The sequence below is a fragment of the Dromaius novaehollandiae genome, chromosome 1 (genome assembly GCF_036370855.1).
Source record: "Dromaius novaehollandiae isolate bDroNov1 chromosome 1, bDroNov1.hap1, whole genome shotgun sequence".
NCBI lineage: Eukaryota > Metazoa > Chordata > Aves > Casuariiformes > Dromaiidae > Dromaius > Dromaius novaehollandiae.
Window position 1 is genome coordinate 93652284 of NC_088098.1, and position 18621 is coordinate 93670904.

General features: G+C 37.4%; 1 protein-coding gene across 7 annotated transcripts in view; it reads left to right on the plus strand.

The window, feature by feature from the left end:
• The window catches only part of CFAP44 (cilia and flagella associated protein 44), a 44694-nt gene that overhangs the window by 2901 nt on the left and 23172 nt on the right, over positions 1-18621 (plus strand). For 6 of the 7 annotated variants that reach the window (XM_064520446.1, XM_064520457.1, XM_026093996.2 and 3 more), the window contains exons 2-16: positions 2030-2119; positions 2910-3002; positions 3957-4134; positions 5073-5235; positions 6035-6137; positions 6473-6689; positions 8239-8353; positions 8873-9037; positions 10293-10448; positions 10840-10887; positions 11975-12074; positions 13338-13432; positions 14650-14859; positions 15802-15912; positions 17357-17509. In XM_064520446.1, coding sequence (XP_064376516.1) covers positions 2030-2119; positions 2910-3002; positions 3957-4134; positions 5073-5235; positions 6035-6137; positions 6473-6689; positions 8239-8353; positions 8873-9037; positions 10293-10448; positions 10840-10887; positions 11975-12074; positions 13338-13432; positions 14650-14859; positions 15802-15912; positions 17357-17509 — 1997 coding nt within the window. The remainder of the gene's footprint in view (positions 1-2029; positions 2120-2909; positions 3003-3956; positions 4135-5072; positions 5236-6034; positions 6138-6472; positions 6690-8238; positions 8354-8872; positions 9038-10292; positions 10449-10839; positions 10888-11974; positions 12075-13337; positions 13433-14649; positions 14860-15801; positions 15913-17356; positions 17510-18621) is intronic. The other variant, XM_026093995.2, reaches the window with a different exon arrangement.

Here is an 18621-nt window from a genome sequence, read left to right on the forward strand (position 1 = left end):
ACCAACTTGCTTTTTTCCCATGAGAATTGTCACACTAGTTTTACTTTGCACTCAATTTTCAATATCAAAAGCTTTCATTCTAATCTTTTCAGGAAAACTGTCTTCTAAAATATATACAGAGAGAGAAAATCAGTGTTCACACAGATGCATGCCTCTGCTACAGTGAACCTGTGCTAAAGTTTTCTGGACCTGTGAAACCCAGTATCTGCAACCACACTAGACATCCCCCTTTGAACCTCCTCAGAGTCTATAAATACAAAATTTTTGGCACAGTGCTTGAACACCATCAGTGTAATAAGAACAATGAACATTGCGATAACCTTCTATCACTAGAACCCACATATTGACGCAGTCTGAAATTTTCATACCATCTTTCAGCCTAAAGCATTTTCCAAAGTTGAATTAATTTATAATGAAAACTAGTCTTAATAGTCTTAATTTTTGGAAGATAAATGATTGCTAATTAGTTACAATACTTTGAAATTTTATAGCACTTTTCTCTATGGATATCAAAACACTTTGCTAAGATGGGTAAGTATTATTATCACATTTTTCACAAGAGATAACTGAGACAGCCAGAGCTGAAATGGCTTATACAAATTGTACATGTCATCTCTAGGTCTAGAATGAGAATTCAGGTCTCTGAATGCTCCAGCATATGTTTATGCAGCTAGTCTATAACTATCTCTTCAACTTCAGTGATATCAGATCTGTTATCCCACTAAAAATTCATGAATTTTATTTAACTATGTAGAGATATATTGGAATTGTTTTCTGTTGATTTGTTTTCTGAATTTAAAAATTTCTGAATGTCTACTTTCAAATTTTCCTAGAACTCCTGAGGGGTAAAAACTCATTTTAATTCTTAAATGAAACTATGTGGGAAAGTCAGACTCTGGCAAAGCCTCAGAACCATCAGAGGAAGATAAGTAGGACAGGTTGACTGTATAATGGCCAATGTACAATGTCCATTTGCCCTCAGTTTTTCTGATAGACAGCATTAATACATAGATATGTTTGGACATTTTCCCTGTTCTGAAATGCATCAAAAGTTCTTTTCCCAAATGGATTCTGACCCAATGCCAAGAACAAAAAATGTATTTTTAGGGACTTTCTTGGTATCAAGGTCCAGCTTACACACAGAAGGAAATTCATTTTAATTCTGGCAATATTTGTTCTTCTGAATATTTAGATTTCTTTGCATTCAATTTCTGAATATTTTTAAGTTGGATTTTTTATTTTTTATAGCTGTGGTATTTGTAGAAAATTGCTCCAGTGTTCATTTTAAAGTGTTTTCTTTGGAAATGGAGACCATATATGAAATCAAAAGGCAGAGCAAATTTAGAATAAGACCAATATTTGCCCTTTCTCCTTCTTTTACAAAAAAGCAAAAAAGTTTATATAAAAGATCAATGTGTTCATTTTTGTTTGAAAAATTCAAATCTCTTCCACTCCAGGGCACAGTGGTAACTCGTGAAATAATAGCACTCTGAAAGCTGAAAAATTGTTGGGGGGGGATTAAGCTGTTTAAAGTTCTTTAATTTCATTCATTTTATTAATTTACTTGCAAGGAATACTGAATGTTTTGAAGAAAGTTCTTTTTTCTTAAAGATTCATCTCTTGTTTCTCCATTGAAGATGTCAGATGACCTCATACAGTTCCCTGAGATTTTTTGAAGTCCATCAGAAAGATGGAGGAATAGCTTTTTTTACTCAAAAGTAAATCTCTCCTAAATATGCCAGAGAAACCCAAAACATACAATCTCTTTTCAGCTTCCACTGTCACACAATATTTAGATGAAAGTCTTTGTAATAGACTGAAAAAGTACACAGAGCCCTGGGTTCCCGAAAACTGAGCCAATGAATTCACCCCATGAATTGGACATATCCCTGGGTTTTCTGTACTTGTAGTCTACAGACAAGACACAAATATTATGTTTGGGAATCTCAGAGCATTTGAGAGGAAATGAAAATAGTCTAAATAGCAGAAGAAGGCAAGAATACCAAGAGTGTCTCTCCATCACCACCAGGTAAAGAGGACGTGCCATCATCTCCAGGGGAACAGGAGGGAGCAGATGAGAAGCCAGCAGAAGGTGCCCAGGCAGATCACAGTGGTGTCCGTGAGTATTTCCTGCTGTCATACAGTGATTTCAATACTGAGCCTACCATATCTTCTGGCTTCTCCTACAGCTTACCCATTCCTTACTAGTAAGTGTGAATCTTCAGTTTCTACTCTTAATGCTGTCAAATTTAATTTTGACCCTAGTCAAAGATTACCTACCTACAGAGAATTTCTGGGCTGACCATTGTGTCCGCAGTTCCAGCTGTCCTTCAGCCCACAAAGTCTCTTCCCTGACAATTCTTGCTTCTTGGAAATGTCTCCATAGCCAGTACTGCAATTAATTCAGTAGTAATTCATCTTTCTTGGTGCTCTGGGTTACTGAATGTAAACTCAGTCAGTCTCTTTCAGTCACAAGGGCCTGTATGTCTTCTTTAACACTGCTTTCATCTTGAGATGCCTGTCTAGGTCTTTTGAGTACAGTGTCTCTTTCGGAGATTCAGCATGTCATTTAACATATTAGATTTAAATAGCATAGATAACAGAATCCACTAGTGACTCCTTTGCAGAATTTGCAAGGCTTATGCTGACACATTATTTTTATCATTTTTTTGATCTTCCTATAATACATTTTTTTCTGTTATAGGATGTGTTTCTTTCCTTCCGCTAAGTTCTAAAATGTGGTTATTTGAAGGCAGACTTTTCTGTAGACAACAGGAAATTCATAGATGGATAGAAGGGATTTTGTTTTTTTTACTACTCTGGAACTATATATTTATTTAAATTTAGCATGTATGAGCAAAGTGGTCAAATGTATTCCTACTTAAAGTGATCCCAATTATCCTTTGCAGAAGAAAGCAAAACTAGCCTTCCAAAGGAATCGCTAATTGCAGAGGAAGAAGAGGAAGAATTGGAGCAAGTGGAATCAGACGTTGATCAAATTCGTGAGTACTGCTTTCCGCTGAGGACATATTGGCATGTACTTAAAAATCCCCCTGCTCTCCAGTTTCCTTTTTTTTTTTTTTTTTTTTTTTTTGCCTGTTACTGTTATGAACGTTATCTCAGACCAGTGCTACCAAGTTACAGCTACTGAGTTTCTCTTCTTCCTTTCAGCTGGCTTACCTTGTGTGTTTTGTTTCATTCTTTCCCAGGGCTGGTCTCTGACCCCTGTGTTGGGAGGCTGTATTGTATTTTTTGTTATTGATACAACAGTATCTTTGTTGTATTTTTCATATAACCTCTAGGAGACAAAAAAATTTAACATAAGGTGATAAACTTACAAAATAGTTAATGGAGATTCAGTCTGAGGAATCAAGCTTGAAAGTACTTTTAACAAGTGCTTATAACTAATTGGAATTCAAGTTGACAGTATTTTGCATTGCAGTCCAGTGAAGAACTTTGCTGAGTCACACATTAGCAGTATGTCTTATCTGGGACAATGGCATCTTATCGTAGTCCGCTGTAAGGGAAAGAGCGAAGAGTATGTGCTCCTACTTATTCTTTTGTATAATGATGTATATTCAATAGCTACTCAAAAGAGACACTTTAAACTTTATTTGGTTTCCAAAGCTAAGACCTAAGCACCAAGCAAAGCTGAACTGAACCTACTTTCAGTATCTTCAGGTCTTGAGTTTTAAAATCAATGTCTTTAAAACACACTCAAATGTTTTTGCTTTAATTTCTTCAATGTTGAGTGTTCACAGCAAGGTTTTTAAAAACCTGAGGGAGGGCTTGTTATAGACTGCTCCAGGACAAGTTGTTACAAAGATGTAGTACACCTGTTTTCTGCTATGGAGTGCCTATTAGTGTGTTAAGGAAGCAAGGAATCTGTGCAAGTATCAGCAAGAACCCTAAGATTTACAGCAATTATAACTTTCCTTAATATTCCCACTTTGGAGATGCAGAAGAAGATGTGGAAGAGCAGCATGATCCTGAAGTACGCTCAGAGCCAGAAAAAAGGCCTGAGAAGGTAGAAAAGAAAATCTCAGAAACTTTCTACTATAAGTATGAAGATTTATACTCACGGCCATTTGTCACCGAAGACTCTGGGATACCAATTAACCTTCTTACTCTCGAGTATCCTTTCTGTTGAGGCTGTGCAAATTTAGAGCTAGGGATTTCTTCTTAAGGTATGTTCTTAAAATGGTAGTTGTCTAATTTGGAGTACCCTATGTGGCATTAGTGGGATACCTCTGGGTGAGACACAGATAAGAATCCTGGCCAGTTATGGTCCTGGGTGAATTTATCTTAAACATGATCTTGACCTCATAAGAATTTCTTATTAGACTTAATGCTTACTGTCATAAATACATTATGACCAAATTAGTGTGATCAGGCAGAGGACTAGGGTAAGAATATTCCCTGCAAGTAAATCTCCTTTTCTGTGTAACTATATTGGCATTCCTGAAGGAGCTCATGGGAGGGCATGGGCAGAAGAGCAGCTGTGTACCTCATATTTTTTTACAGAACTGCTTAGGGAGAAGTGGGGAAGAAATTAGGTAGATTCTTAGCTTTTGTGCTCAGAAGACATAAACTGGTACAATGAAAAAAGTGATGACCAGTAAGTGATGACCTTTGATAGGTATGGTTGACTAGGACAGGAGACATGGCTTTCAGAAGTGTTTGTGGTTTTCTCTGCAGACATGGTCAAGTTGCTACTGAAGACTGGATTTTCCCTTATCGATATCTGTATATAAACATTAAAGAAGTGAACCTGAGCATTGCTTTGGTTTGATCGCTTGTTTGTAGCACAGTTCCTAATAATCTGAGGCACATCTCACATTTTATTTGAAAAGAGAACACTGAATTGATAGAATATAAATCCTTGCAGCCTCAAAGGATCTAGCAGAGGCATGAAGTGTGCCCTGTAATAGAGCTGGAAGGATGAAACCCAAAATTTATAAGAATCCAATATTCCCATCTCAGTTTTGGTTTAAGTACTGATTGTTTCTTTCCACCTAGTAAAGTTTTCTAGAAACTCAGTATCAAATCTTTTCCTTATTAAATTTTCTCAGACATTCTTTTGGATATGACTGCATGAGAACTGTAAACCTGCTGATGATGGATAGCCAAACACTGCTCTATATTGCAGGCAACCACGTGGTGCTCCTGGACCTGAAAACTAAATCTCAGAGTTACCTCCGGAGCAGCAGTGGTGGTGGAATTGGGGTTATCACAGTACGGATTATGTTTTTTGCTTTAGGACGTCAGTCCCTTTCTACAAGTGGAATGGTCACTTGGTTGCTTGATGGGAGATTTCTACAGTTGCCTATGTTCAACACTTCATCTCTCCTAGTCACAACTGATATTAGTTTAGTGTTCTGTCTGTAGTTAAAATTTAGAAAATCAAGTGCCTAGATAAATGAAGACGAAAGTATCTGGTTTAATTCTAGTAATCTCCTACCAAGAGCCTGGGTTCTGAAATGCTTTCTCTGCTTTTGTAGCCCCTTATCATGTGAATGGCTCTACCAGCTCTCAGTAATATTTCACATGAGCAAGGCTTTCAGAATCCCAGCCTCATGCTGTTCTACTCCACTGTAAGCAGCCTTTTGTGGAAAATCATATTACATCCTTGTGTTTTCACAGCAGTGGCATTCAGAAGGGCTGTTCTTTTTACGTTACCCTCTGAAAAAGTAGATGGCTGTTGACCCAAGTGCTGTTCAGGAAAAGATCAGCTAATGGGTTGAGTCAGGCAGAGACAGTAAAATAATGCATGATGAAGCAAATTGTTATATGGTTCCACAGTTTGCCATGGTTCTGCAGTATATGTGCAATATACTGTTTTTGTATGCATAATGGTCTATCTCCAGTAGTGAGCGATAGATTGGCAGTTGCTGAGAATAAACATATAGAATAGTGCAGTCTGTCAACCACAGTATCTTCTGACTAATGAACAAGTAAATACAATAACTCAATAATTAGCTGAATACAACAAAGGTGTTGTTACAGCATGTAAAAGAATTTTTGCTTTTTCAAGGCACACCCTACTAAGCAGTACTTTGCAGTAGGAGAAAAAGGAAAGAAGCCAAACCTCATCATCTACGAGTATCCTTCACTGAGGCCCTACAGAATACTACGAGGTAGTGTAAAAAGTACTATTTATTTTACTCAAATGGACCGGCGTTTATAGATCCCAGCAGATGGAGTAACGGTTCATTTTAAGTTTAGAAGAACATACAACCTTTTGGTACTTAACAGCAGAACAGAAGGCACAGATTAAAAGCTTTTAAATTCCCTGTTGGTAAAAAGCTTTTATTTAGTAGAAATAATCAACTGAGAGTTTTGGCTGGTGAAAAAAAATGCAGTGAAACTTGAGCTCCTTTTTAAGCAGTTTTTCCTGTTGTTTCTTCCTCTTTTCTGTGTGTTTGTGTGTATGCGTGTGTGCACGTGGGTTGGGGCTTTTATGTCTCTTCAGGTGGAACAGAGGAAGCCTACGTTTCTGCTGATTTCAACCATTCTGGCACTTTGCTGGCCAGCGTTGGTAGCAATCCTGACTACATGTTGACGATCTGGGACTGGAAACAGGAAAAGATTGTGCTGAGGTCAAAAGCTTTTTCCCAGGATGTTTACAAGGTCACGTTTTCTCCTGATAATGAAGAGCAGCTAACTACATCCGGAACAGGACACATCAAGTAGGTTTACTGATTACGATTAACGTGCATGAGCTGTAAAGTCACAATATCTAGAAGGTGACTAACAGAAAAGTACGATTAGCAAAACATGGACCAATGAGGAATGCTATTTTACCTGGCTGTAACAATTACAAAGAGGAGAAAGCTCTTTAATTTCTTCAGCTAGTCAGCCAATTCTTTTAACACCTTTGCTGTCCAAAAGGGATGATGCTTGCTGTTGAATGCCTGTACCACTGGCTCCATTCTTGTAATTCCAACAGGCATTGTGGAGAATTAATCAAAAATTTTTATATATACATTTCTTCTAGCATAGCATGCATGCCTCCTCTGCCTTTGGGACTTTCAAGAGATCTTTTTGGTCTGTTAAGCTCAGCTGCTGCTTGGGCAGCCACTAGAACTGATTGCCGAGACATGGCTCAGGACACCTATCATACCGTCAGAAACCTGCAAGAAACCCTTACAAAAAATATGCTTCCATATGCTCTCTTCTCTTGTAAGTTCATGGAACCTTTTGTAATGAAAAATGAATCACAGCTCTAAGCTCTTTGGGACAGGGATTGGCTTTGTGTCCAGTGTTCAACCTTAACACACCAGGGAGTTGAAATATGACTTAGATGCTATCATAATAGAAATTATACCTTTAAAATGATAACACATCTAAAGACTTTTGGATTTTACACAGGAATCGGATCAAAATCTCCAGATCTCTATAGTTTGGTTTCAGGGTGGGTCTGAAATAAGAAATGGCTTATTTAGACCCAGAACAAATGTGGCTTGGAAAATATTAGTTATGGAAATCACACAAAAAAAGCTCATTTATAGTCTTTCTTTTGAGCTACAATACTATGAATACAAGCTTTTGTAACAGATACACATGAGCCTTAGCCTAAATTTAGTCTCAAATTCTGATTTCCAACACCTGTCTTCAATGTGATATGCCTCCTGCACACAGAGGATCCCTGATTGCAATAGAAGTTAATTTTTTTGCAATACTGTAGTTTAAAGTTATGTTTTATACTGCTATAAATATAATGATCAACTAGAAATAGCTGTGAAGATCTAGGATAAAACTTTTCACTCACTGAGATTTGTACAGTGTTGTCTGAGTCCTTGGAGGTATTTGGATGAAATTCAGTGGAGGACACAGTCCCTTGCACTTACAAAGTTGTGTATCAGACACTGGAGATAGCAAGGGTAAAATAGGTACATGTACAAGTACATGTAACGGTTATAGCAGGAAGAATATAGCTATGTATTTTATACTTACTTATTTGAAATAGTAGTTTAATCTTCATTCTGCCCCTGCCAGATCCTTTTTCTAGTTTTCTTTTCATAGGGTTAGGATAGAGAAAAACTGTAGTTTTGTAACTGTAGTTACAAAGCTTTATCTCATTTTAGAGAGAGAAACCCAGGTTCTCCTGTGAAAAAGAATAATAAATTAACAGCTTTCACCTCAGAGGTATCCCTGGTAAGATTATTTCAATGTCTGAAAATGAAGAGTGTGTTTAGGAAATCTTGTATTGGAGAGGGGCATGTTTTCTATACTCAGGTTCTGGAAGATGGCTCTCACATTCACTGGGCTTAAGTTACAAGGAGCCTTGGGCAGGTTTGGAAAAACGGCAGTGACTGACGTTATAGGGTATGTGGAGCTGCCTGATGGGAAGGTAAGTCAGAAAAAGTTTGATTGATTTACTGTTCCCTTTCAGGGTTTGATATGAAGTCTACTGAGTGAGTTGGAGAGTTACTATTTGCTTCAAAATGAGATGAATTAGATCTTCATTGCACTGCTGTGATAAGATAATGTTGACATTAATTTGTCAAAAAACTGGCTTGCTTTGTAATAATTGAAAAGTACAGTTAGTATTGTAATTCCCAGATGAAAGAATGGTGTTAGCTTAGACCTGAGGCTCCTATAATGGAGTAGTGAAAACATTAAGAGTAAAGAAATCAAAGAATATTATCCCTCATCCTTCACCATTTCAATGCATGTAAATGATAAGCTACATTCCTAAAAAGTTGAATTTCCTCACCATTTATGCCTTCCTTCTCTTGCAAATATCTGTACATTGCTATGAATTTAATGCTTTCATAGAAAGAAGCCACAAGTAATTACCAGATTCTTGCCAGTATTTCTGCATGGTTCAGTGGAGGTACTTACGTGCTTCTTTTTGTTTGCGTTGAAGGTTATCTCAGGGGCTGAGTGGGGCAACTTGCTGCTTTGGGAAGGAGGCCTCATCAAAGTAGAGCTCTGTCGAGCTGGACACAAGCCTTGTCACAGTGGCCCAGTCAGCCAGTTAATTCTGGATGAAGGAGAGCTTGTGACTGTTGGAAAAGATGGCTTCGTTCGGGTGAGTTTTTCTTCAGTGTTCTGCGTTTAGGTGTGCAAGTTTGTAATCAACAGGTAAATGTTACATATTTTCTTTCTCAGAGTTTATTTGTGAAGGCAAATTTGCAATGCAGTTGCCTTCTGAGAATGAACTTTTAGAACAAACTTAGTAAGAGCACTTCTCCACAGTGTAGGTGTTTGAATCAAGCAGCGTTTACATAACCCTTTTTGTTTGATAGTAGTAAATTAATCACCATTTACTTTAATAAATCAAAACAAATTTCAGTGATTCTCTAAAAGTTTTATTCTTGCCTGCATTCTAATAGGTCTCTTTGCATGTGTAGTTTTGGTTAATCTTTATAATTTTCAGATCTATTATTACATTTATTTTTATTTCAAAAGGTAAACATGGCAATATTTGAAATTAATTTTCAGATTATGTGAATGCTCAGATTATTTATGTTAAAATCGCATAGATATTAATGAATATCTCAGAGATACATGCACTGAAATAGAGTAACAATTAAAAGAAAAAGCAATGGGCATCCTGAAGTTAACATATAATTCTATAAATTAAGGTCAAAGTAGTTACCTTAATCATGCCCATCTCTGATCTCATCTGCTAATTATCAAGGATTTTGCAATTTCATTCACCTGCTCTTTAAAAGAAGACAAATTGTGCCTTCTACTGACATGTGAAAGACCCAGATAACCAGCAGGAAGCTGAATCTTACTGTTATAGACAACAGAGCGTTTCAAACACTCTGGCTTTTTTTTGGTTGTGTTTTATAAATTGATGTAATCCTATTAGGAAAGTTCACCCAGGGTATAAGGGTGCCAGCTGATGTCTTGTCCTCATCCCACACAGCAGAACATGAATGTAAATTATTTCTTATTCTTTCTTCCATGATGCTTCAATATGCACAATGTGCAGTGCAGGCAGGTATCATTAACTCTCTATACTTCTGAGACAGCCATGTATAATTTTCCAGTGCCGGGACTAGACTTATGGCATTGTTGTCTCAGAATTGGATTGAGATATTTTGCAATGTATTTTGCTTTACACCCCATTGTATCAGATGGTAGTAGCTGGTTGTTCTAGGTTATATTCAAACCAGTGAAGCAGATGTGACAGGTTTCATGCTCTGCTTAGAAGGTCTACCCTTCCCTGGTTTCTTATAATTTTGAATTTCTATATTAATTATATATGAAAACATGATTTGGACATGTTGGCCTAATGAATACTCATTTTCTCTTTTGTTTGCAACTCCATGAAGGTGTGGGACATCGAGACAGTAGATGCTGCTGATACTGTGGATGAAACAGGTTTACTGGAGATGGAGCCTATGAATGAACTTCTGGTTGGCAAGAATGTCAGTCTGAGTTTCATGGCAAAAGTTCATGATCATGGACAGCCCATTTGGTATGCTCAGGTAAGATGCACTCAAGTACATACAGCTCTGTGGAGAAACACAGAATGAGGAAGATGATGTTATGTAACAGCAGGAGTCTGTTACCAGTCAATATGGTTTTTTCTGTAGAATTCAGTCGTATTCTGGATCTATTTTTAGAGTACAATAACGTGTTACTCTAGCTTTCACAGTCAGAACTACATAGGAGTTGGAGAATGTCAAAATGTATTATCTGAATTCTTTTATCCTGGAATAATGAGTAGGACTGATAGGACCAACATGACCACATTCAGTCATTTGAATTTCACAAGGATAATCTTTAAGGAATTTTTAAGGAATCACAGAGGGTGGTTTTATTTTTAAATTGAGTTTGAAAACATTCAGGTTACATGTTTTGTTTTTTCTTCCTTAGGATGCCAATGGAGCACTATGGAAGCTGGATTTGACTTTTTCAAATATTGTAAGCTTATTTTCTTTTTCTTTCTCCTGATTTCTTCAACTCCCTTGCAATAACTTCGTTTAAATATACTGGATGCCTCTGCAATGCAGTTTGTTTTTTACAGAGTTGGGCAGTTTGAAAATGTTAGCATTGAAACAGATACTTTTTTCTTAAAAATTTGTTTTCATAACCTTATTGATTATAATGATTGCACAGGATTATCAGAAGTAATTATCGATTTTTGATTTCTGAAGTTTTGGCTGAAAAATTTAAGATACTCTAAAGGAGTTTTAGTCTCATAAATTGGAAATACAAGGTGCCTAAATGGAGGATATGAGTTCAAAGAGTATTGACATAACCTATCTAGAGAGGTTGTATTTGAAACAGTCATTACTGTTATTTCTAAATGACATAAAGAACTAGGAAAACAAGATAATGAAATGCACCTTTTATGTTTTATCAAACTGACTACTAGTAATACTGCTGCAGACATTTTAGATAAAGAATCAGATGACAAAGGTAAAATGGGTGCATTTAATTTTTGCTCTAGAACGTATTGAAGTAAGTGGGAACACACCCTTTGATTGGAATAATGTTCTGTGGTAACAGATAAATGATGTTCCAGGAATTTTATGGCAAAGAGAGATGTGTGAAGCATGCTATAAAAACTAATAGCAGAAATATATAGGAAAAATCTATAACTATATGATGAAAAGATTTCCCTTGCAGTATAAGCCCTAAGTGCAAGAGCATTTTCTTTGCCAATACAACAGCTTTCATTGCAAAAGCAATAGCTTTTTCTTAAAAATGTTAACTCCAGGCTTGAAATCACTTAGTGAAAAGCACTGTCCTTTATTTTTTTCATAGAAAATGCTGGATTTTAAAATAAGCTTAATGTTCCTACATTAACTCACTCATGATCTCGTAATGGATATTTACATGGAAAAAATAAAATATAATTGCATATGGGTACCTAACGCACCCCAAATTTTGTTCATGCAACCAGCTCCTGTCTAGATTTTTCAGGTTCACTGTGGGTATGGCTAATAATACCTTTTAAGAGCTGTTCCAGAATATAGCAGAATTTTTGTTCTGTTTTGCACTGCAGACACGTGATCCAGAGTGCCTGTATACCTTTCACTCTGGAAAGATTGAGGCCGTGAGCGTCTCTCCTGTCACGTATCTTATGGCCACCACTGCTCTTGACCGTAAGTACGCTATTCCCTTCTCTCTGCCCTTTAATTACAGTTTTTGAAAAGTAACATGTACTCTTGTTCTGGGACTACTCTGTTTTGAACTGAAGATGCATATTTGCTCTTGTAAAGTTGCTTCCCAGACAAGTGTTATTCCTCGGATCTATTCTTTAATAGTTAAGACAAATCGTTAATGTTGTGAAATAATGTGTTAGGATTGCTTCATCTTGAAAGCCTTGGGTTTTGATGGGAGAAATTTTTATGGGAAGCTTTGTAAATTCTATTCATTCTGAAGGAATGACTGGAAAGATGAGACATTTGGTTTGAATAACAACATTTGTATTCAAGGCTCCAGACTGGTAAGTGTTGTGTTTTTTGTTTTGTTAGAAATGACATATTTCTAGCATTATATAAGTCATTGTGAATATTAAAATTTGTGGCTTTCTTAGCAAATGCAATAGCTATAATGCTCTCAAAAGCTAACATGCACTTACAGACGTTTATGTAACATATATAAATACTGCTATTTAAGCCTCTCACATTTAGTTTTACCGTGTTTTCGGAGAGCCACAGGCCAGAACGTTAACAACATCATTTATGCTGCTGAGAAAATGCTACAAAGTCTTTAACAGAATTGCTTGTCAGCAGTGTCTTGTCATTTGTCTGTGTTACACAATGTACATGCACTTCTGGCCTGAAGATAAACTCCTACCAGTTGAGCAAATGACATTTAGGATATATGCCAGCTGGAATGGATTTTTATGCAGACCAATATGTGTGTCTACTAATCTGTTAATTTCACCTCTGGTGAGGATGGCTTTTCTTTGGACGCTCTCCCATTTTCATCCATTTAAATATTTTCTTCCCTAGGCAATTCCAAGCGAGAGCATATCATTTTTTCCTATGTTGTCAGTACAGATTTCCCTTAGAGTATGCCACTGTTCTGTGATTACTTGAGAATTTCACATGGTGGTAGGTATGGGACTTCTTATGACAACCTTCAGCCCTTACAACTCTGGGAGTGTTTAAGTTAAAGAGTGAAGAAAGCTTATGTTTTCATGTGTTTTATGTTTCATGTGTTTTGTGTGTTCATGGGCACCATGCTAGCTGTGGTGCTGTGTAACCATCAGCTGACTAGATGGGTGTTTGATATTTAAAGAGAAAAATTAATAACTTTCTGTCCAGCTTTTCATTAAAATAAATAGCAATTTCTCCATAAATCTTCAATAGTAAGTGACACAGCAAAAAATAAGTTCCTACGGTCTCCTTTCCACACAGGATCAGTGCGTATCTATGATTTCATCAGCAAAAGTCAACTGAGTGAAATTAAGTTTAAACAAGGAGGAACAGCACTGACATGGGCACCTCGTGTAGTAAGTTTTTGCTAGTGTGTTAATAAGAATTCACAAAGGGTCTATGAGAAAATCAAGAAAGATGCTCACAATACAAAATCTTAGAGAAGTCACTGTTTAGGCCATACTGGAATTTATTGTAGTATGCATATGTACAGTTTGTATACTAATATGTATAGAAAAGGTATGTGTACAGTTTGACTTTACCATGGATTGTCAGGTTTCCTACTTTGTGTCTTGCTGAGATATTAAAAACAGACCTTGGTGGACAGTCTCAGGAATCTTATTTTATAAACTAACAGCTCCTATTTAAGCCAAGCAGAGTTATTGTCAATTAACATGAGTTACTTAACACATTTTGAAATGACAGCCCAGACAATCCACAAACATTTGGAGATAAATCATAAGAACTTGTGGCCAGAACTGATCATTTGTGGAGTGTTGAGTCTATCTCTTTTAGACATATTTGCCAATTGTAGTTAAAATAGTGCCTAGTTATGTTTTCGAGGAAACATAACAGGCCTGGTGGGTTCATTATACAAAAATTCATGGAGGAAAGTGCTTTACTTGAATTTCCAAGGCAGAGGGTAACACTGGGACAGTGCACTTAGAACTATAATTCTGGCCACGCAGACTTGCAGCGACGCTGGAGGTGATGAGGTATACATTCATGAGGAAAGCTGATTGTCATGATAAATGCCATTGACTCCATAGCCTCCTATTTCCAGCTCAAGTTGCTGTCCCTGTTGACACCTGTACTTTACATATAGACCTAAGTCTATGCCTTGACCTCTTCAAAAATCATACCCACAGCGGATGCCCAGTATTGCATTGAGAGTAGTATAATAATTCCTTCCAGAGTTCCAGCTCTTCTCTGTAAGAAGCTGCTGATATGTATAGGTATGAACCACTTGTTCCCCACGAGCTGTAGCCACATCCTCACTAACACTTCCAGTCCCTATGACATGGCATGTCTAATGGCCCTCCTTCCCTCAGAAAAAAAAAAAAAAAAAAAACCCACAAAAAATAATCCCCAATCCTCTCCCTCCGTTTTATAGAATGAATTAAAACAACATTCCCCATGTATGGAACATTCTTTGTGAATTATCACCACTTCTATGTAGCATGGGATATAAAATGGATTACAGATTAACAGCAGAGTACGTGCCATACGGATTTTTAGTCTAAGCCCTCTGACATGCACTGCAATTTCTTTTTCTTCCTTCTTCCACTTAAAGGTAAATCCCAAAGGAGGTCTAATTGCTGTGGGGTTTGAAGATGGTGTTGTGCGTATTATTGAAGTTTATGATCCCAAAGGACTGGCTATTGTGGCAGGACGGACAAATACAGGGAAGGCAGAGATGAATCTGAAACAAGCTTTTAAACCTCACACTACTGCAGTTACAGCCTTGGCATATGAGCGAAATGGAGATGTGCTTGCTACAGGGGTATGTGACACTTCTGTCAGTTATTTTTATCAAGCCACAACTGTAGAGATTATTTTTATATAGATAAGGTGAACTTTATTGGCTGACAACACATCATAATTCCAGTATTTCTTTTGATTGCTTGTTATAGTTCTCTGTAGTCCTGGGGGAAGAAAAGGATCTGTTTGCTCTCACCTTTGTTTTCTGAAGGAAAGCAACCATGCAACTGATACAATTCATTTTGTGAACTACTGAAGAGTTTAGTGTGAATTTTGTAATCCCCTTTGAAGATGGATTTGTTTCATTTTGGAATTAGTTTAGTAGTAGCTTGAAATTAGTAGGAGCAAGTCCATTTGTACTTCAGAGATCCAACCTTAGTATGAGGACTGCCAGGGAGCAGCAACAGTGGGGCTGCTCCGTGACATTGACACCAACACAGGTAAGGGCAGTGTTCCCATGGACAAGGCACAGTCCCACAGGGCCTGAGCTGGCCAAGCAGAGCTGACAGCCACCAGTTCCACCAGCAGTCCAGTGATCATTAGACAAAGGCAAGGTAACAAGTCACATCTGAGGTCAATCCAGGAAATCCAAACTACAATTCAGGAACAGCTGGACACAGGACTGGAATCAGGTGCACGTATGACATAACTCAGGTCAGGCCTGAGCCTGGGCCTAAGCTTAAAAGAAGCTTCTGGGGCAGTGGGCAGAACATGCATGGATGGAATTCTCAACTGAGGCCCATCAGGGCAGTTAAGGCCTTTGGGTGCACTCAAGGCCCTGGAGCAAGGTGAGTAGGATTTTTCCGCATCATCATGGAAGTGCAATTCTAAGTGCCCAAGGCATGTGGAGGACTCCCCTGTCTAGCCACAAATGGTTTGAAGTATGTGCATTTCGTGGAGTATCTACAATCTGTCAGACTTTTTTGATAAGCTTTGATTCAGTCATCTTTGTTTTTCTTCTCAGAGTAAAGACAAAACAGTTTTCTTTTTTGCTGTTGAAGACAAATATGAGCCAATTGGATTCATCTGTGTCCCTGGGCCTGTGCAGGCATTACAGTGGTCTCCACCTTCCCATGTGAGTACTGAATGTTTGTTTGTTTGTTTGTTTCCTCCCCCAGGGTAATAGAATGTCATTTTGAAAAGAACTTCTGATCAAAATAGATAAAGATGCATCACCTTAGCCATGTTCCCTGTACAGTGTAGAAGACTCTTTGCTACTGTGTTCTTCAGGCTGCTTCAGAATGACAGATTTTGTTTAGCTGTATCTCCAATTTAGTCACTCTGGGCATGTTTCGGACCTTGGATAATCAAGACCAGAATCATATGTAAGCCACAAAATTCTGGTCACCATCTTGAGTTTCTTCAAAGAAGGAACAAGTTTGTGCTGTAGCTTTTTAAATGTCTAAATTTTATTGGTAAGGGTTACTTGAGCATTATTGCATGTGCCTCTTGCCAACGTTGAAACATGCGCTTGCAATTGTACGCAAAGTGTTCAAAGCATATAAAGAAAACTTTTGGGTGCTTCTCTGAACTCACACTCTGTGTCTGAAGGTAGTCAGTCACTTACTCAAATAGATTCTTGCTAGGTATTCCTATTTATTAGAAAAGCACCAGTTATGTCTTTGATATGTCAGACAGTCATATGACTGTCTACCAGTGTCAGGTCTCCAGTGCTAGATGTGAGCACTTACTAAACATACTTCAAGCATCTGAGTGTTTTATACTGCTTTTTTTTTCTCTTTAATGATCGAGGTGTTTATTTTAAAGACTACACATTAAATTAATTAATTAAGTTTTAAGACTGAGGTTTTAGAGAAACAAGAATAATATTATTCCTAGTTAAGGTTCCCATAGTATGCCACCTTTGTACTTTGTTAATCAGGGGTCAGATAAAATAAGCTTATGTCTCTTCTCTAGGTAGCTTCTGAAAATTGAAACTAAATACAGGCTTGCCTTTTAAAATCTCAAAACACCAATTATTCCCCTTACCTCAATTGTTTTTCCTAAGTTTGCATTTTAAGGGACCTGGCAGGTACAGCAATTAAACAAACAAACAAACAAAAACCCAAGGTAAAATAGCTTTTGGCAAGATTCCCAGCCCAGTCTTGAAGATATAAAGGATTTAGATAGTTTAGAAACATCTGAACTTTCATGCACTGGTCAAAACAAAACCTCATCCCCTAACTTCTGGGTCAGGTCCATCATTTAAAGTAACCAAACTCCTAAAATATCATCATGCTGTTTCCAATCTAAACAGTGTCAGAATGATAGCTGTTTTGTATATGGCAAGGATGTCTTCACTTCATTAACTTTGCCTAGGATACACAGTATGGCAGAAGCTCCCTGGTTTCTGGTGTCCATTTAGATGTGTCCATTTAGATAAGAATACAATTAGAGTTAATGCCTCCTAGCTGGAGTTTGATTTTGTGCATGTGCATCTTCTGACTAACTCTTTATCCTTTCTCTCAATTCTATTTATACATCTTTCCCATGCTTGTTTTTTATGTGCTTTTCTGCAGGTGAAGAGTACTCTGCTTGTCCTCTGTGAGAATGGCTTTGTTCTCCAGGTTCCTGCTCCTCACCCTGAGGAAGAGGGTCCCATGTCCACCTATCAAATCAAAAACTTGCCCACACAGTACTTCCATTTTTACAGCATTAAATCCCGAATCAAGGTAAAGAATTCTTCTGTGGAAGAATTTCATGTTCTCCATGTACCAGAGGGCTTCTAGTCTCTGTATTGCAGCATGGTATTTTTGGTAAGCTTTTCAGAGGGAAAGGCCAAGTACAGTCCATTTGTGGCTGTGTTTCAACATTTCAAATTGCAAGTTGTTGTTTTTTCACTGAAATAGCAAGCACATCACACTGAAAGCATGATGTGCGTTTTAATCAATATTAGAAGATAACATTAGTGATAGTGAAGGACAGCACAGGACATTAGCTCTTAAAATATTTTCATTTTGGTAATTTTCAAAAAAAAAGTATGTTCCTTGGGGTTGACCTTGGCCCTGTAGGAAATTCGTTTGCACAGAGTCATAAAACACCCATTTGGTTACCTTGAGGTAAACAAGAAAAATCATTCTTTTTCAGCAGTTAAATATTCCTGATTTTTTTGCATGCTTTAACACCTTAAAAATGGCAATTTTTGTGTGAAAGAATAACCTTCAGTATTGAAATTTATGCATTTCTGAATGAGAACTAGCTTTTTTGAAGAAATACAGGGCCAAAGGAAGAGTTATGCCAGCTTTCAGCAATGGTTAATTTCATAAAGTTGGAGAGCAACGTGGTGTTAGGCTCAGGAGGAGAGCTCCAGTCTCATTCACCGTCTTCAACCCACCAGATCACAGCAGCCTCTCTGGTTTCATTCTTAACCTATGATTTCACTGCTTTCTCTATCAACTGCTCCTGTGTTCTGAGTGGCACCTTAATGAATGTCAGGCAAAGCCTCATTTCTCATTATAACTAGGAGGAGGTCAGTATTCAGGAGAAAGAGTTCTTCGTAGTTTCCTCACAGGAAGGCAGGAAGAACCACAAGAGTGATCACAAGGCTAGTACACATGATGTGTAAGGAAAGATTGAAAGAATATGGGCGTTTTCTTGACTTTTTTTTTTTTTTTTTTTAATCGGAAGAATACTGTTGCAAGACACTGCAAGTCTTTAAAAACAGAGAAGGTTTCTGCAAAGAGAAAGATGATTAATTGTTTTCTTTTTCCTCTAGGAATAGATCAGTAATTAATAAGCTGCAACATGGATGTTTTAGATAAGGAAACTTTCTAACAGTAAGGGT